Source organism: Perissodus microlepis, chromosome 15, assembly GCF_051167445.1.
Source record: "Perissodus microlepis isolate ML-2025 ecotype Zambia chromosome 15, ASM5116744v1, whole genome shotgun sequence".
Taxonomy (NCBI): Eukaryota; Metazoa; Chordata; class Actinopteri; order Cichliformes; family Cichlidae; genus Perissodus; species Perissodus microlepis.
Window position 1 is genome coordinate 13,149,476 of NC_140475.1, and position 20,487 is coordinate 13,169,962.

At 40.3% G+C, this 20,487-nt stretch overlaps 1 protein-coding gene across 2 annotated transcripts in view; it reads right to left on the bottom strand.

The window, feature by feature from the left end:
* Window positions 1-2,946: 2,946 nt before the first annotated feature.
* Window positions 2,947-20,487, bottom strand: part of LOC146371860 (glutamate receptor ionotropic, kainate 2-like) — a 64,726-nt gene continuing 47,185 nt past the window's right edge. For both annotated transcript variants that reach the window (XM_084954187.1, XM_084954188.1), the window contains exons 11-16: window positions 18,166-18,389; window positions 14,656-14,774; window positions 13,478-13,695; window positions 11,550-11,775; window positions 7,839-8,089; window positions 2,947-3,218 (exon numbers count right to left, since the gene is read on the bottom strand). In XM_084954187.1, the coding sequence (XP_084810313.1) occupies window positions 3,054-3,218; window positions 7,839-8,089; window positions 11,550-11,775; window positions 13,478-13,695; window positions 14,656-14,774; window positions 18,166-18,389 (1,203 nt within the window). In that variant the 3' untranslated portion in view covers window positions 2,947-3,053. The remainder of the gene's footprint in view (window positions 3,219-7,838; window positions 8,090-11,549; window positions 11,776-13,477; window positions 13,696-14,655; window positions 14,775-18,165; window positions 18,390-20,487) is intronic.

The following is a 20,487-nucleotide window of genomic DNA, read 5'->3' on the forward strand; positions in this document are numbered from 1 at the left end:
GCGGATGCAGTAATAGCTGGTGAGCAAGCTGGAAAAATAATTGGTTAAGCCTCCCTACAGTCCTTGCTTTGATTTGATTTGATTACATAAATCAACCCTTTTCGTATTTTATATTCAGATGTTTTATAACAATGCAAGACATGGCTAGATACACACTGGGCTAGATGGCATCTGGTTCACTTGGCATATCCTGTTGCTTCCTCATTTGGGTGGAAAAGAACCACAAAGTCTGGAGTAAAGCTAAGAGGCAAATCTACAATTATGACCATTTTTAATGACATTATTTGTAAAACCTTGCATGGATGTCAAATTCCACGAGCACACATCAGTTTCCCACAGCAATGTTCCCAAACTATTCAACCACTTGAGCTCACACTGCTAGATTTAGCCGTGTGTAGAAAAAAAAAAGAAAAAAAATGACAAGCCACACTGGTAGATAGCTGACAAGTTAAAGGAGCATGTCTTCCCTGTCATTTCTCATAAAAGCGTAGATGCGGTTGTTTTAAAGAAGTCATTAAATATAGGGGAGCCACTCGTGTACAACACAGGTGTGTGGGCGTATTTGATTTTTTTTTTTCATTTTTTTTGTCTTTGAAATCATCCCTGGAATATCAGATCAGATGATTAACCGAATAGTGTAGGAAGACAGGGGCACTGGTGGAGTAACCTATCAGATATGCTTGTCATTTCACAACACGGAACAGAGTTAACAGACACAGAAGTGTTGTGGGGCCAAATGTGATGTGTCGCTTGGCGAAGAGAACACGCATCTGGAGACAATTAGTGGATAAATGATTCGCTCGGCCCACGAGTTATCCTCGAAAATTGCGCCCCAAGGTTGATCAAGTCCCTTTTAGGCACCGTGAGTGAAGCAACACCTGGCATTTGAGCAGAGGTGAGAGATTTACTATGTAGCACACGAGTGTCTCAAAGCTCTAATTACGCCAACATCAGAATTACTGCAAATGCACAGTTTTATACATTCAAAAGCTGCCCATCAGTGAGGTTCCCCTTTGACTGAGGTCATCTTTGTCTGTTAGTGAGTCCTAAAAGTAATATTTTCTGAAAGCACTGAAAAATATCCAACAGTGCCGTGAGATTATTTCAACCAGTTTCAAAATGCAAATTGACTCATTTCAATATTTTTTTCACCTTCTGGTGCAGGAATATGCATTAATAAATCAAACTTACTGATACCAACACGAAATTTTAACAAACCCTTGGAACGAATTGGAAACGTGGCCATACTGAGACTGAGAATGTCTTTCACGCAGTGTCAGATTATTTATAGAGCAATCAATCAATCAATCAATCATGCCAACTCAATCAGGCTTGTAGCAGATTTACCAGTATGGATCCATACTGATAAGCTGCAAGGATTTGCAGGAAGGGGGAAAAAAAGCTATAGTCAGTGTGAGGTAATTTAGAAACAGTCATTCCACATTATACTGCATGTCTACTAGACAGCAAAGAAAAGGGGAATTTTCAACTGTAAAATGCCTCGGTTAGTGTACACATCCAAGAGATCAATATCAAGCTTGTTTGTTTATGTTAAAGAAATTACTGCAGGGTATTTTTTCCTTTGGCTCTTCAAGATCAATATCTGTGTTACTTTTGGCTGTAAATATTTCCCCTAGTTTTGAAATAATACTTTTAGGACTTGATTCTGGTATAAGAAAAACAAAACAAACAAAAATAAAACAACTCATAATAAAAATAACAATTTTGCTGTATATTGGTGCTACACAACCACAGTTATGAACACCTTCTAGACGTAGAGCATTTGCATGTTTTACTACATCGTTCATGGTGACTCATTATGGTGACTACCCAACTCTCACTGACAGCAGAACGGTTGCATTTTCTGGTTTTATTGTTTCTTACCTGCCAAAATCCACTACATCGTCTCCAGATAGTATATACAGCTGGCCCCGTGAGACTGGCAAGACAAAAGACTGAATCTCTGAAAGATGAGAATGATGAACCCTACACAGCAGAGTTTGAAGCCCCATAGCCACCAGTTGTCAGAGTTTGAGGGCTGAGTTGGTATCTGCTACATATTTTGTCCACAGAAGGGGCTACCATGATACAAAGTACTACAAAACTTTTTGTTCTTGTACAAAAACAAACATTTTTGTAGAAATCCTGCATTTTAAACAACAACTGATACAGAGTGAAAACTGCAGACTGTGCGCAAGGACCGACATGGATAAGGACTCTGACAGTATACATTTCTTGTAGAGGCTTTGAACATAATAATAGGCATGGCAGAAAGTTCTTTACAATGGCAGAACTTTGGCACGAGAAAGGCATTATAGAAGAAAATGATGGATATTTGACAAAGTCGGCATAGATGGTTCTCAAAACTAAATATCACTTTTATACATCAGTTCATAACAAACCATTTGGCACTGACTACTGTTCCCTTTGTTGGTGTAAGATTAGTGTTTGTTCAAATTATCTGAGAGAAACTCAAGCCACCAAGGAGAGGGGACCGATTGGGTCACACACACATGGAGGTAAGACGAAAGGGTATTGACATCAACAGAAAAACTACATCTGGTGTAAGTGTCACAATAGTTTTCCCTTCTGCACAGTTGTCAAGTGTGTCAGATGAGAGAGTGTGTGTGTCAGTGTGTGTGTGTGTGTGCATACATTTTTTTTCATTAGTTTTTTTTTGTGTGTATGCGTATGTTTAAGTCCACTTCTACTGTGGACTAGTTAAATGTTGTGTCATAAAATTGCTCGGCTCTTCTGTCATTTTACATATATTACCAACCAAACCCGTAAGTCCTTCGATTACATCTCCCTTCAAAAAGTGAATGTCACAGTGAGGTGACACTGCTCAGGTATCTATATTTCCACAGGAAACATCTGTCTACATAAGCAAGTGGGTTCGAAAGGAATCCTGTTTGTTTCTTTGTATTTTTTTAAATTTTTGTTCCCCCCCCCCCCCCGGCTAAACTCAGTCTGTAACTAAGCCAGCATTAATTCAACCCTGTCTCCCCACTCGTGGTTTTTACTGAGGGGTGTAGTCCAGGTGTATTCAGTGTTCATGCCATGGTTTCCTTTCCTGGGAGTCTCCTGTCGTTAAACGTGTGCATGTTAATAACCTCCTCTGTCTTAACGATGACAGGTGGCTGAGGCTTTTGTTTGAGACGGCGTTGGCACTTTAGAGACACGCGCAGCTCGTCCATCATGGCACTGCAGAATGATCGCTGCGAGAAGGAAATAGAAAAGAAGAAGGAAAAAAAAAAAGTTCAACACATTCTTGAGATATACAGTCATAGTGGATCATTTGTTCTTACTGTCTAAAAGAGAGGGAAAAGTATTTGCATTAGGAGGCGGGCAGAGTGGTTTTGGCACAATGAAACCGCTGGCTTTTAGCCAGGAGACTTGAGCGTAAGCCTGGTGTGGCAAAACGCTGATGACACCAGTGCACATTTTACATGCATTTATTTACATGGGCGACAGAGGTTAGTTAACTTTAAAGTGCTGCTGCAGGTCATTTGAACAGCTTGCACAAATGACCTACAGGGTTGTTTAATGAGGGAGGGCTGGTGATGGTCTTTGTGCCGCATATTCTCTTTTAACCAGTGTCTTCTTAATGGTGGCATGAGGTCCTTTCTGAGTATCTCCAAGGTATTGTTGTTGTTTTTTATTTTCCACTCATGTTTTTGTAATGGACCTGTCCATTACATTTCAGTATTCTTGGGTAATTGCCACAGTGTCCTTTTTTCACCACCAGGTGGCACCATCACTGGGATATTCTAAATTTAGTGACTTTAATTCTACCAGAATCAGTCGATTTCTACATAAATTCAATTTCACTGCTTTACCATGCGCATCCTCTCACCTTAATATGTTGTGTAACATGAAAATACTTTTTTATATGCTGTACAATATGTTTCCTTTTCTGCCTTTTTCTTACTTGTGGTTCCAAAAGTACAGCAGGAGGTCTGACCTTCAGATGTAAAACCAGCTTCCAGTTTGAGTTCAAAGTCACACAGCCTTTTTACACGATTAAAAAAAACAGGTCCTCCTTGATAAAGCTTATAGGTGGGGTTGGGTCAGGTGACCCTCGCTTAGTTATGCTGCTACAGACCCCAGGCTGCTCTTCCATCCTCTACTGAACTCCTCCTTTCACTTTAACTCCCCATGCATATAGATGACAACTGCGTGTGATCAACTGTGTGTCTTTTTGCCCTGGTAGTTTCCCCGCTCTCCTCTCTGTCTGTGTATCCTTCGCCATCTGTCTCTGGCATTCAGATTTTGGATCTGGGGTTACTAAACCCACCAAGCAGCAATTGTTATTATTGGTTGTTTCTCAGTGTTCATTTTTTCTCTTTTTTTCCTTCCCACTGTCACCACATACACTCAAAGGGGAATTGCTGGGCTTCTCTATTCTATTTTAAGCTTGAAAAAATTAGCCAAACTGAACTGTTTCTCCTCCTTCTTTTGTATTTATTGGCTTTATGTTGGTTTTACGACAAGCATATGTATGTACAGTACTGCGCAAAAGTCTTAAGCTGCCCCTCATTTCTTCAAAGTTTGCTACGAAAATGGGAAATAGGTGCGGTGATTTATTGAAAAATGTGAAAGTCAATATTTGGTATGATCACCGTTATTCTTCACACAGCCTGAACTCTCTTAGGCAAGCTGTTTTTTAATTTCTTTATGCAGTCTTCATGTATAGCCTCTTGAAGGACATTCTTTTTCACCGTGTAGACTATTATTGTTCTATCTCTACCTACTGATGTCTGAACCAAAAATTTCAAATTTGTATTCATCACTCTGTAAGACCCGTTGCCACTGATTTTCAGTCGCATTGTGTGTAATTTGGCAAACCTTAACCTTTTCTCCTTGTTTTTCTTCTTTAAGAATGGCTTCTTGACAGCTGCCCATTTACTGTGACCATTTCTGATGAGGATTTAGTGCCACATACATCTCTTAGGTACTGGTGTAGATTTTGTCCTGTTTCCTTTGGACCTTCCTTTGATATGCCAAGTTTTCAGCTAACAGTTCTTTGGGAATAACCTCGTTGGTGCAAAAATACTGTTTTATGCCTGTCAGACTGTGTTACGTTTTGTATTTTTCATAAATTCAACTATAGAAATGCCAAAGTGCCTAAAGATGCAATTTAAATTTGGTTCTTTGCTAAGTTATCTGTTATATGTAGACACAACACTGGTTAGGTGCCTCTTTTCTGCTTGTAGGATTCATAAGTCAGTGTTAAGTGAAAAAGCAACCACTGTCGAAAGAAAAACTTGAAAGACCTTCAGAAAGCCCAGAGTGCTATTGTTCAAGATTACTTGGAAGCCACATGAAAGTCTGGCTTCTTAGAAGCAATGAGTCCCCCCTTATTTTATATAGTTTAAACTATATAAAATAAGGGGGGACTCATGACTTTTGCACAGTACTGTAACATAATTTGTAAGGATATAAATAAATAATAAAAAAAGGATCTTGTGGTACTATTCTGGGAAAACAAAGGTCAACGTGTTCAGTTTTATTTTATGTGTACATGCGATAAAATAAACCATTGAGTCAGTTGATATCGTGTAACTGCGCAACAGAACATGAAGCATCTATTCATTTGCTTTTTTCGACAGAATATTTTGGGAAAACAAGCCTTCATTTAAAGGGTTTGATATGTCCTAGATTCCCCCTTTAAATCGTCACTGTCACACAAACGTCTAAATAGCGTTTCACAGCCATTTGCACCCTGCCAAGAACGGGATTCTGGGAGAAACATTAAACACTTGTAATTTGGCATAAAAGTGAAAAACCTAAAGAGACAGCATAAAGGACAAAGCATCCACTTCGGCAGATTAAATCCAAATATACTGCTACCCACTTTAAAACATCACAGTCTTATGCAACTTGTGTAATGTGAGCTTCTGTTGTCCCTGCATTATGTATGTGGTGTAAAATCCTATAAAATGTCAATATGCCCGGGCACCAACTTTGCCAAGTCAAATTCTCATACATTCCTTTTCTGATTATGCAAAATGTAATTCAAATTCAAAGAGTGTAGGAGGGGAGAAGATAAAAAGAGGAGGGGGAGCATTAAAGTATGAAGCTATTATTTTTCTGTTTGTGTATGTGTGTAGGTGTGCGAGATGGATATCTGTAGGTGGCTTAGGGTGTGTTTTTTTTGCAACATTTTTTTACATATATTTGTCTGCCATATGAATGAAATATTTTCTAGAGTCTGAAGGAAGACTGATTACAAAAGCAGACAGGCAAGAAGGATAACAGAAAATAAATTTTGAAAAACAATGAGAAGGAGGGTTTAAAAAAAAGAGAGAGAAAAAGCTCGTGATGTTAGGGTGAAGGACTCTGGCAGGGAGTAAAAAAAGGAGAGGCTTGCTGTCAGCATGCAAATTACTAGCACCTTGTCAGCCTAGAGACTCTGGCATTTGCAAATTATCTGAATATTGTGACCCAGTCTTGCAGCTCTTGATTAATGATAGCTAAGATGTGCTGTGAAACTTTTGCAGCCCTTAAAAAAAGCAAGAAACTAATTACTGTTGCAATAAAGTAACACGCTGCTGCGCTGTGCTAATTCTATAGACGTAAATAATTAACATACGCTATCAAAAGGACTCTCACAATTATCGGGAAACATCACTGCACGAGTTAAAGTGCACTAAAATACATACTCCACACTGTGTGATGAATCATGTGCGCTCAGTACGAAAATAGAGCACAAACAGAACAGCCTGAAAAATATTCAGAAACGTAACCAGGGGGATAAAGAAGCTGTGGATACAGTGCACTCTATGTATACACGGTGAATTAAAATAGATGTCATCTTGTGCGACTATTTGTATAATACTATTATGCTGGTGTTTGTGATGAAGGAGTTGCTGTAATTGTTAATTTATTGAAATGATGATTCAATATAATATATGACTAAAAAACAACAAACAAGTAAAACATTTTTCCCCATTTAAAATCAGCAAGAAAATTATCCATGCATAGACAGAAGTTAGTTTCGGAAAATGCCTGCTTGGTTTAGCAAATATTGACTGCTAAAAACTCACACAGGTTAAAGCACTGGGGGATTTCTGTCTCCACACCACAGGTCTATAGCCATTATGAAGAGTGAAAGCAATTTAAGTAGCCAATTGTTAAAATAAAAACAAGCTTGGTCTGTAAAAATGCACTTTAGGGCTATAAGACAAATTTTCATTTCACTTTCATTTGATGTCTCTTGGGTTTGGTGTCTTGTTTTTACAGTTTGATTCCTAAAATGGCAGAGCAAGAGAGGTAGACCGCTTTTGAGTTTTGGTTTTGTATTTTTCTTCATTTTTTCTTTATATTTATATTCTCAGGTTTTAGTTTCCTACCTACTTCTGTTCGTGGTTATTATTTGGGTCGTATTTAATTCTGTGAGTTCCTGTGTATTCCTGCCTCCCTTGTGTTTCTGCATGTGTTACCTCCTGTTTTTAATTCGATAATCTTTTGTCTCATGTGCTCTATTTTTCAGTTTTACTTCCTTTTAAGTGTTAGTCATGTTAGTTGTCCTCAGCTCTGTTTCCACCCGTTCCCCATTTCTATTCTTCTGGTGTATGTTGATATTGTCTGAGCCTCCCTCTGTTCGTTTTTGCGTCACCCCTCATGCTTGTGCGTTTCCTTGGCTCTGTGTTCCATGAGATTTGGATCTTATTCTCTTTCTTTGTGAATTATCAGCATTAAGACTGTGTTTTGAGATCACTTATGACTCCCCGAGTCCTTCATTTAGATCCCCATCCTGCCTGCCACACAGCCATACCTTGACACAAACACGCTACAGCAGAAGCCTAAAATCTCGTCTCTAATAGCGCCTGTACCTTTTCCAGCTGGGCGTTCTGCTTAGACTTGTAAAGGACCTCCCCCACAGCCACAAACACTGACAGCACAAGTCCCGCAGCCAGCACGATGAAGATCCCACCGATGTTCTGTACTCCCAGAGCGCTGGCCTCTTTGCTCTCCTCCTCGGGACACCCGTTGCCTCTCCACCACTTCTCCTTCATCATGTGCAGCTTGCCTTCCTCTTGCAGCTGCAGAATAGCTATCGTGATCTTGTCTCTGTATGGAGATCCTGCGAATACAAAAAGCGTATCGTGAAACTGGGAAACACGGATAATACTCATGTGGATCGTCATTGTTGTGTTAGTGGGTGTAAGAAACACATTCAGGCTTGCATGTGATCATATAACCTGTCATGTTATTGTTAGCCGCTTAGAGAGAGTTTTTTTGTAAGTCCTTCTTCAAATCCCACTAATCCGCCATATTCACAGAGCTATTCCAAAATTCTCACTCCTCTCTGCAGTGTGTTTATTATAATGCACAGGGAGTTGGCAACAATAACTTGGCTTGGGGGAGCAGAGCTGCTGTCGATTCTCACAATTTAGCTGCTGTTTGCACACGCTTTCATATGACAGAAATAGTCCCGATGAACAGAGGAGCCCAGTGAGGGGTACATTATATGGATGCATATGTGTTTGGGATTATACGTGTATATTGATGATAGGGTTTCTGCATTGCTGTTTTTTGATGCATGTTGAGCAAACTCAAATCCACAGAAAGTGGGAAGGCGCCAGAATTAGCGACGAGGCATTAAGGCGCAGCGGGCGCTGGCCTGATCAAAGCGGGAATAATCGTTGCAGGGTAGCCGAGTGGGGTCATGTTCCTCTCCCATCCACAGCGTGTGCGACACAACACACGGCTGGGTTGATCCAGGAGCAGCGCACACACACTTTGCTTCAACCGGGCCAAGAAAGATTAATTCTTACTGTGAGCGTTCATGTTTCATGTTTTCACTGCTTTAAGAGCTTGTTAGTGTATTTATGCGATTATGGGACTCATGCATAATGAAGCCTGGGTGCACATATTCATTTCAGGCATTTGGCTCGTGTGCAAATTAAGAGTGACTTAAAAGAAACAAAAGAAATGTTAAAAAAAAAATAATTCAAGGATAATAGAAATGGTTTTAAAAAGGAAGAGAACATTTCGTGCCAGAACTCCAAAGGAAATGAACGGAGTCAGGCTCCAGGTAACAAGTACCATCATGCTGTTTGTTGATCTCATACAGTTTTGCCTGTCAGCCCCGTTAGTTGAGTCTTCCTCTGTCTCATCTATCATTAATCTAATGCCATCCATCATCCTTTCATCTCCAAATCTCTGTGTTTAGACTAACAAAAGAGACATTACTAGAAAACTGAAAATTACACAATGCCACTGACTTTGGAGCAGCATCTGTAAAGTAAAGTGTGTGTGTATGTCCCCATAGGGAAATAGTTCCTCTGCATTTAACCCATTCACCCAGTGAAGCAGTGGGCAGCCACCAATGCAGCACCCGGGGAGCAGTGTGTAAGGACGGTACCTTGCTCAGGGGTACCTCAGGGTAGCCGTTCAGTGGAGTCGAACCCCCGACCTTCCGATCATGGGGCCACCACTCTACCTACTGAGCTATCCCTGCCTGTTTTTTCTTCTTCTCTTATTTTGTAACCTTGTGTTTTTCTCCCCGTGCTGAGCTTATGAGTACACTGACATGATAAACCAGAGCAGACTTGCAACACACGGTATATTTCGTGCATTTCATACAGTCGATATGCAAAGCGCGTAAAGCACAGCCCCTTAGATGCAATTGACTATGTATGTGGGAAACATATGCCTGCTTCATTTGAAAAATCAGAGATCTCTCTAGTATCTGGGTCCCCTGATTCAGGCTCCTCTCATATTTCAAATGATTAATGATGGCTTAACAAAACGGGCCTTGGATAAATGCTAATAGGATGGGTCCTTAGAGAGGAGGATATGGAGAGCGGGGCCTGGGCGAATGGGAAAAGCGCTGTGCTTGACACACTGTGCATACACAACTACCTGACAGATGTTCAACACCAGAGATCATCCATCACTCCTACACTGTCTGGCCTCAAGTATTAATGCGATCACAGTTTAAGTCGATAGCAGTGGATGAAGCATTTGTGATTTGGGAAACCATCAAGCACTAAAAGGTTAAAATGTTATTATGTCTTGCTCTGCTTTATTGCTGTAAAAGCCCTATAGGGAATAAGCTGCTAAACATTGTTCAGGAGGCCAAAAGGTATGAGCCGGTGGCTAACATGATAGCTGAAGAGCTCACATGGTTTTGAAAAAGGACACAAGGAGAGGGCCACCATCAAAAATAATAATAAAAAAAAATACTAATTTTTATATTCTGCCAAAACTACTTCTGAACTAATAAAGTCATCGAGATTCCGATCTCAAGATCTTTTTGCAGGCCATAATCGGCTTTATTTCTTTAATAATATAAGGATTAGACAGAAAGAAGAAAGTGGGAAGTAATATTCTTCAGAGTGAATATTTATCTCTATATAAATGCAGAACCATTTATTGCTGAATTAAAGTGATGCGTTCCTATTTTATCTATCTATCTATCTATATATATATATATATATGTATATATAAAAAATATAAAGTATACTACTGCATGAATAAAAAAGAAAAAAGAAGTGATCCATGCTCCAGTCTCTATGTGTCCATTTCAAGGACATCAGTCTAAGTACTTCAGCACTTAGGGAGCCACAGTGGGCCTATATTTCACAGCAGCCCCTCAGCTTTGTTATAGCCACGGCAATCACGGCATCCCTGCAGATTCATAACCGCCCCATACTCATCAGCGGCAGCCCGGTCCAGATGCGGATGGCCAAAATTAATCCTCCGTATTTTGATGGCCTTCATATCATTCATGATAGATGTGACCATTACAGCTGGTAGCAGAGTTCTCTGTGGCCTCGTCAGGACCACTCTAACCTCTGTGACACTTGAATGGGAACCATCAACAGCTTTCAGTCAGGGTCCTTGGGAACGCTAGAGCTGTGAGCTGTGCATTGATTAACCCTGACAAACAATGCTTTTAATGCACCAAACCTCTTATGATTGTACTTGTTTTTGTGATACTTTTAGCTCATCTGCCTCATTCCTGGATAATGATGGTATAAAAAGTCAGAATACAAAATTTTTGATGGGAGCTGGGTCAAAGCGGCTTCTGAAAACAAGCTCCTAGAGTTTGTTTTATACTCTCTGAAGTGCTTTTTAGTTGTGGTTTAGTGCTGAAATTAATGCCGGTGTCAAGTAAGTCAAAGGGAATTGCACTGAACTGACACTCACAGTGTTGCCTTACGTGAACATAAAATAAAATGAAAACAGACCATTAAAAGTATTTGTGAAGAGAGTTTGATACACGATTCCTGCCTCTGAAACAATCTTGTGAGAAAATCACCATGAATAGAAAGATCTTGCCGAAGCAGTGAGTCATTTTAACCTCATCCATAAACTCAACCTTCTAGGCATTTCACTTTTCATTAAGCTACACCTTTTACACCTCACTGTGTCTAACCATTATACCCGTGACCTCGCTGATAAAGATCAACCTTTCCCTTTTCAAAGCTTTCCATCATTCCCACAACACACCTTAATGCGTCACACAGTATCTGCAGTATCTGCAGACTTAATCCGAGTGGCTTATAACACAGAGGGATGCAGAGGTCGTTTACCCATAGGTGTTCCCACGCCGTAGGCTCTGGAATCTATGAGGCCTCCAATCTGCGTGAGGTTGCAGTTGCGCTGGGTGACAAACTCAATGGTAGTGGACTCCATGAGGAAGGCATAATCTGAGGTAAGGACACGCTGGATGCCTTCCTCCACGTTCTTTACCATCACAGATTGCCTCCTGCTGTTCATAAACTCCCACATCTTGTCATAGGTAGAGATTTTTGTCTTCTGCAAGTAACCAGAGAGTGGGATCTGAATGAGACTCCAAGAAGTATTAGGAGAAAATATCATATCATCGTTTGCACAGTGTTTGGGACCTATTATGTTCATTTTCAGCTGCACATTTTTTCTTATTCCTAGACTATAATAGCTTTACATGACTCACAGTTCAAAAATAAACCCTATTTATTTTCTTCTGAGGCTTTGAGGAGCTGCTAAGTTCTTACGGTCCTCCCCCTTTACGGCCACCTTCTGTTTAAGGTTTTTATTGGCTTCCCGTCACAAACAGAAGACTGCAAATTGATGAGGCTGCTGTGCTCGAAGCCGGGTGCCTGAAATGACCATCAAGGGTATCTCTTCTCTGAGACATTACGCATGTCCAAGATAAAAAAAAACCCTGTCTGTAGCAAAGCATGAACCTTGAGCTTTTTAGCTGTTTGTGTACAATTTTGGCCATGTTACAATGATCATCTAACACTGTCACAGAAACTCAGGAAAAGCATCATAGGTCCATTTTAATGTCTGAAAAACAATATGATGAAATGATGATATTAATATTTCTATGATGAAAAGAACTCAAAGTTTGAATCCTGGCGATTTAGATGAGCCATAAATACGACTTTTCTTTTGTTATAAATCAAGCTGTTTTTTATAGCTTGTATTTTTCATTCTCACATTATATAAGTACCTTTCAGAGTGTTTTTTTTTTAAATGGTGGAGGCTCTTCATGCTAAATTGAAATTGCCTAGCTTTGCACAAATGATTCACTGGAGGCAATTCATATAATCTGGTTTATGTTTAATTTATTGTTACCAGACACTTCCTAATGCTGCTGCATCAGGCGCTTTCAACCAGGGAATTACTGTATGTTTTTTGCTGTGAAACAGTCACATCTTTTTGATGAATGTTGCATTTATAATTTAAAACAGATATATGTACGACATGGGCACAAGGACTGGGCCAACTACATGTTACCTACTGCAATGGCTCAGCCTTGGAAACCCATGTCAAGAAGCTACCGGCACACAGTTTTTGTACTGATGTTATTGCCACAGGAGGTATGGAGCTCTGCCATTACTGAGTTAGCAGGGTGTTGGCAACTTTTAAGCACTATGCGTCTTAGCACTCTGCGAGCTGTAACTTTATGTGGTCTAACACTTTGTGGCTGAGTTGCTGTGGTTCCAGAGTGCTGCCACTTACAGTTGAATGCTGAATGTCTAGGAGAAAAGAAATTTCACAAAGGCTTCTAAAGGTGACATCCTATTACACTACCACAGTCGAATTCAGTGACCTCTTAGAACGGACCATTCTTTCACAAATGTTTGCAACGACAAACTGTATGGCTAGGAAAGTAATTTTCCTGCATTTTTACCAGCAAATCGGTTATAAATGTGGCACTACTTCTTAGGAAGACAATAAACTCCACTGTTCTCTGGAGTTGCAACCCATGCATGATGTCTGCAGGTGCAATATTCAGTGGATTACTTTGACTACTTTAAAAAAAAAAAATGGCTGCACTTTCAACACCAGTTGCTCTTCTGCATTTTTCTGACAAATTAACTGCACATGGAGTGTTTGCTATTTGCACAGCAAACACAGGTGATGGAAAATCAACCAGGAGAGAAATCTTAAAAGGATTATAAATTTGATGTGTGAGAAAATAACATTATTCACAGAGCCACTGCACAAACATCGTCGTAGATCCAGCTACCTTGAAGAATGTCATTGTGGCACCGTCCTCCACCACCCCATATGGGATTTTAGTTTGTTTGGCCAGGTCATCGGCTGAATCTATGGGCGATTCCATCCTCTCCACAGTGAGAAAAGCAGCCAAATTGGCTGTATAGGAGGAAATGATGATGAGGGTGAAGAACCACCAGATGCCTCCCACTATTCGAGTCGACAGGGCCTTGGGCATGAGCTCTGACCCTGGGGTGAAGGAGGCGGCAAGAGTGAAAGTTAAACAGCAAGATGCATTCATTTCAACAAGTCATTATCATTCCAATCTTCTCATTATGTTTATTTTTAACATGCAAAAGCCAGAGAGGACTAACGCCTTTAGAAACGGGCTTGTTTCGAGAACTCATCAAGTTCTCAGCGCAGGCAGATGTGCCACTCGCATCAAGATTAAATCACTCGAGAGAGCTCTCAAAACAAGCAGATTGTTGGATCTCAAACAAGTGAAATTATCTCGTCTCAGTCACAAGGGAGTGCTTTAAATAATGCAAGAGTTACTGGAAAGTGCCATTCAAAGAGAACAAGGTGTTTGCATAAATCTCATATATCAAATTAAACACATCAACATCGATGGTGCAGTACTGTGTGGAGAGGTAACAGGCTGGTTAGGCCAGAGAGTCATGTACCCAAGGTAACCTCACATCCTGACTCCACACCCCACTGATCTCTAGGTGCTGATAGGCCAGAGGCAAGAGAAGAGGACACTCGGATATTAGTGGCATTGCTACAGTAACATATTTACAGAATGCATAGTTTTAAGCGAATGTTATTTTTAAGTCTTTTTCAGCTAATGAGCTCAACAACACGTCTGTTCGCAAACAGAATCGCTTTATGCATTTTATACAAGAATCACTCTCACTCTCATTAATTTAACTCAAGTGGACTAAAGGCTGTAAAACTGTTGTTTTTAGAAACATGTTCCTAGTTTACATATTCGGGTTTAGCCCATGCTCCCATGAGCCTAAGTCTGTTACATTTATTTTAAAATATATGCACATTTATTCTAATTTCTGTGTGGTCTTTTAGAGGTCTCTCTCTATTGCCTCTGGCTTAGTTTAAAAAAAAAACAAAAAAACCCAACCCTTAGGGACAGTGGGGTGTAGAGAGCTCCAGCTCCACAAAGCAACTGTAGCCACAGGCTGAGGCAACTACCTTGCTGCATGAGTGCCCCAACTCCAAACCAGAAACTATTGAGCAGCGTAAAATTGTTTTCCACTACATCTGAGTCAGGGTTGCATGGATGCGGGTTGTACCACTCATAAGGACTAAACCTATAAGGGAAAGAGCAGAAAGACACACATGTCAGCACAAAAGGACAGAAAAGTGTTTTCAGTGGTACAGATTAAATGGCTGATAAGACATGAATCTCAAAACATTATCAGCAGGAAGAAAGAGTGTGAATGTGTCGAAAACCTGTTTTGTGGATCAGCGCTTCTGCGGAGACGAAAGCAAATCGTTTCAGCTTGCTGAGATTTTGCCGAGACTTATTGGCATATTCAAGTGATATCAGTTTATTGTAAGAATGGATCAATAGACTGGAATAACGCTGTCACTGGTGATAATGTCCCTGTGTGTAATGATCTTTGGAGCTCATTTCAATTCACTTAGTCAGGAGCCTTTAAGTGTTTCCCCCAGCAGCTACAATTATCGTTACTCTGCGGATACCATTTTATTTTAACACCCCAACGTGGGACTTGTGCTCTCCTTTTTTTCTTCTGGTTTCCCAACAGCAATCTCTGTTCCTCTCCTTTTCCCTTTTTCTCGCAATCCCCCACATCACATCCCCTCACATCCTCCTATACCATTCTCTTCCCGGCAACCCACGCTTCATTTTTTTTTCTCCAGATTGTTTTGCTTCCCCCATGAACCTCCTCCTGCTGAACACGCTGCCCGCCTTGGCTGATTGTCAGTGTCTTCGGGTCACTTGTGGACATTTCTCATTTATTATCCTAAGCAAAAGTGGCATGGCATTAGCACAAGGTGATTGGGTTAGTGTTAAGCATCAGGAACTGATTGAGTTTGTGCTGAAGTGGCTGATAGAGGGAACATTGCTTATGCAGAGTTGAGGGGCCTGACAGGTAATGGTGTTGAGAAGCCTTTCCCCGATATACTGCATGCTAATAAGCCTGTAGGCAGAGTCTTAAGGTTTTATACTGTGTGAACATGTGATGCCATTTGTCAGCTGTGCCTCTTAGACACAGAAAGGGAATAAATGTGTTTATATAGCATATATCGTATATGTGTCAGAACAGATTTGTATAGATTTAAAGTGACCATATGCTCTTAGGGGACCCAAACTATGCCAAAAAAATATCCCACTGTAATAGCCAAAGACTTTGGTTTTCCTACAATTTGCTTTCCGTCTGTACATATGAGTGCCATTTGGAGCACGCTAATTACTGTTCTTATTTTACAAGCACTGGGAACATGGCAACATTTTTGTCACAATGCCCTTCCTTTACAGCTATTTTCCATTCAGTGAAAATCATCTGTGTGGACATGGCTGTGATGGCACGCTATAATTCTTCATGTCAACACCATCAGGATGCCTGATTTATTGGAATGTCAACGAGCTCTGTCTCCTTGGTATCACAGGCAACTGAAACAACACAATGGCCTTGCAGAGCTGTTCAGAATGCAGTGAGCGCGCTCGCATGTTTTTATGTGGTCGCATGCACTTATGCCTGCGTGCATCAAGCGTCTGGCGCATAAATATGCCTTTACATCTGTGTGGGTGAGTTTTTCATGTGGTAGCAACTGGGTATTTGCATTGGCTGCACCGATTGCATCTCAAAGTCAAACATGTTTTCTGATTATTTCGTTATGTTTTTGTACACTGACAATGCACGTAATTGCTGTAGCCCGCAGCCGATCGTAGAACACAACAGATGTATGTAGGTCGCTGGTGCAGATTTGATTGGACAGTGTTTGTTTCTCCCAGTGTCTACATGTGTATTCTGTATGTACCAGGTTTGATGGCTCCTCTGTATGACCTTTGTCTGCAGCTGGCCCGTATTCCTGCAGGCCGTGTTCTGCACACCGATCAGCAGGAGGAAGAGGATGTGGAACACGAGGACGTAAGGTCACCTCCTCACATCCAGCACAGGGGACATGTCGAATTGCACACGGAATTCTAAAAAGACGCTTTCCCTCTCTCTCCCTCTCCGTTCCCCTACTCCTGTCCCTCTTCCCCTTCGCTTGTCCCCGGCCACAATAACACAAAACACGCGCCCTCCATTAGCTGTCTGTTCAATTCAATTACTTTGCCCGGCTTTATAGATCTGTTGCCTTTCTTGTCTCAGGCCAAGTGAAGAGGTTGTGTTTGGTGTCTTAAAAAATCACAGACATCTGGAAGTTGGAATGTAAAATTACAAGAGCCTGCAATTCATGTAAACACGGTCTAATACAATTTATATAATCTATTCTTGTTTGCAAGTGGACATTTTCTACCATGAAAAAGGGTTTTGCGAGCTGAAATAATACCATTTGTTTTGTTAATAAAGGGAGAAATCAATTCAACCGCAAACAGAGCTGGGAGGATGCACTGAGTGATATGTATTTCTCTGGAGCCTGAAATACGATAGCTTATTTAGGAAAAAGAAAAAAGTGTGTTAACGTGTGGGATGCAGTTCAACGATGTACTGTTTAGTGTTTTATTGTGCAAACTTGGACTTCATAAGCTCACAACTCCTGCTATATTTGAGAAAGAAAATAATATACTCTGCATTTGGAGGATCGGCCAATCATCCGGTGGCCGCGCAATCAATACTGTAATTATGAGGGAACCAGATCAGCAAGCTGTAGAGAACACCATGCTTAAGATTTAAACTTTGCTGGATATTTTTGTCACATAGAGTGACGCAAAGGACTCTGTATTGCTATTGTGTGCAAAAATGGCATGATGCAGATATACGCATTATAATTTCATAGAAGCAAAATTAGAAATATCAGATCTCAAGGTCATTTTTATCGCAACCAGAAGAATATCAATAGGATTGCATGCTTTTTACTTACCATGGATAAATGTGGGAGCAAATAACTATGGGTTTAATTTGCATATTCTGAACTAACTTAGGTGACAGTTGCTGCTTTCCTCTCATGTGATCATTTTGCCAGTAACATTTGATGAAATGTGTGTTAAACCAAAACCTCTCAGGATCAAAGAAGAAGAAGAAAAGCCCACACACACATCATAATGCGTTGGTCATGCATCTGGGTTTTTTTTTTTTCTTTGGGGGATAGGTCGATTAAAATATTGTAGGAAATGTATTTGTACAGTATCAGCAGTGTACCTTAGATTACTGCACATTTCTTACAATAAATATCAGTTTGCTGGTTTTACAGTTGCTGATGCTTGTGCAAATATGCCTGAAATATTGCTCTATACTTATCAGGACCATAGTAGGATGCGGACCATGTTTAAATCCATTATTGCAATTATATTTTGGTAAAATGTGAACTTTTCCAAAACATTCTAATGTTGGCAAAAATGCTGCCACGGTCCTTTCTTATATGTTTACTGCAGATTTCATATCCTTTTGTTTCAGCACACATCTTCATATCACAGAAGTCATCAACTGCTGCATGTTAGTCAAAGGAAGCAAGCAGGAGGGGGAGAGTGAAGTCAAGCAACGGAAGCAAACAGGGGGGTTGACATGTTACCTGGCTATGACAAACAGCACACAACTGACACCCAAGCAAGCCAGCAGAATATACATCCAGATATCAGGCGAGAGGGGGTTGAGGAAGGAGAAGACCCCAGGATTGGTGCCGTTGGGCTTGCGGTACAGGATACTTATCCCCAGCGTCATGAAGGGCTTGGAGAAGTCGATGACCTTCTCTCTGACGTAAGTGATGGCCAGAGGAGCAACTGCAAGGTCTGCTTTCTGCAATGAGAAAACAACGGCGACGTCAAGTAGGGGGATGGGTGTTTGTTCACCAGTAGAAAAAAAAAATCCCAGCCAATTCAATTAAGATCTGATTCCTGTCAGCAGCTGCTCTGCTCAATATGTACAGGAGGCAGAGACATGACATGAGGGAAAAAACGTAGCTAGGATCATTACTTCGACTAGATTATTAGGTGGGAGGCTGAGTTGGTCTGGAAATTACAGGTTATATGTCTGATCCTTTTTTATAAGGGGCAACAATCTTAGGATTAGATTAATTTTCAACAAATCAACCTCAAGTTGCCTCAGAATAGAAAATTAGCCTTCTGCACAGTTCAGCACCTGCTCTGTAGTATTTTTGCATAATTGCTCCAAGCTGTAACTTGATGTAAAAATGTATTTATTTATTTTTTACAGTTTCTAGATTTTTTGAAGATTCTGTTTCAAGCAGCCAAAGTCGCTTTTGCAAACTAGCAAGCGACCAATCTTAGCAGGGGGAAAGATTTCAGGGCTTTTTGCTATAATTTTTCCTCATAAGAAGTCATCTATATATCTGAGGCTTAGAAAAGCTTCCTATACAGCACCAAATGTCATAATTGTCAGATAGCTTTCTATGGTAATACACAGTGTGGAAGCAGAACTGTAATAAATAATACAAACGGTCACAATAAATAAATAAACCGTAATAAACAACGAAAATCAAGCAAGTCAATTAAACTCCAGCAACTGCTAAATTGCTTCTCTGTAAACACAGATATATTTGCATATGAGGACAAAGAATCTATAAGTGAGAGACACAATTTTTGGTGCTAAAAGGCTTCTGGTTTCCATTTGTAGTTCATTTGTAGTTCGATTAGCGCTGACCAATCACAGCTTTGGCTGCAGCCAGCCTGCTTTGGCTGCATGAAGGCAAACAAAAGGACTTGCCTGATAAAATGTTAAACTCACTGGTGATAATGACATAGTCTATTGCTGGATTTTAAAAATGCATTAAAATGCACATTCCCTCGGTATCAGTTATCCCTTTTCCTAATTCTTGCAGGCTGCAGTGGAAGCCGGGAAACATTGATCACTGGACCCAGAAGTTTATTCATCAAACAATAGCAGTTAACTTGTGAATATGACCTAAGGGTAGCCACTGTAGGCTACTGGTCATATCAGGCCAAGTAAAACTTTATCTTTTTATACTCCCACTGTCTAGCCTACACTAAGAGCAGACAGCATTGGAAGCATACTTGTGTGCTGGTGCGTCTTCGCTTCGCTGACATTTCTTTTTACTGTGCTGAGCTACTTTGTGTGCTTAAACAGCTCTAAGTATGTTTAACTTAGAGCTAATAAATATTGATAGTTACTGAAAGGCAGGAAGGAAAGAAGATATACGAACTGAGTCTATAAAAGGATTGGCAGCACTCCGAAAACGAGAAAACGGCACATAGCTACATTGGCAGGTTACTTGCTTTTACAGCCTATTACATTTTGTTTCACAGAGGCTTTATCTGATCAATATCCTGTCTTTCCACTAAGCAGACCAAGCGCGGTTGTCGAGGTCTGTGTCGACGCAACACGTAGTTGCATTTCTGAGGAGAAGCATTTTAAGCTGTGCTGTAGCTTTGAATGCAAAAGTATAAATCAATCTTGAGGCTGCAGCACCAGCAAAACCCAGGAGTTAACATTTTTTTTACCCTTATATTTGAAACTGAAAGACTACATAATTTGGTCTCTCAAAGTTTCAGATGCCACAAAGAAACTCGACACAGTAAGAGGTCCTTTTTTGTTAACACTGTAATCTCATATTAAAGACATATGCTTGTTTAGTAGCAATATTTCAGCCTGTTTCCATTTCAAATCGGTATTGAAGAATTTCAAAGATTTATTCATTCAGACAAAGAAGGACAAGAAGGAATATGGCAGACTGCTGTGCCTAAGTGGAAAATAAATTTTGGCTTTTAGAAATAAAATATTCCGACTGTACCAGCAGATGAAGACACAAATGTCTTAATAATGAGAAGATTTTTTAAAAAAAAAAAGAAGTCCCATTTGAGCATTTAGAGATGCAATTCTTATTGTTTTGAATCAGCTTGCAATGTGGAGTAGCTTT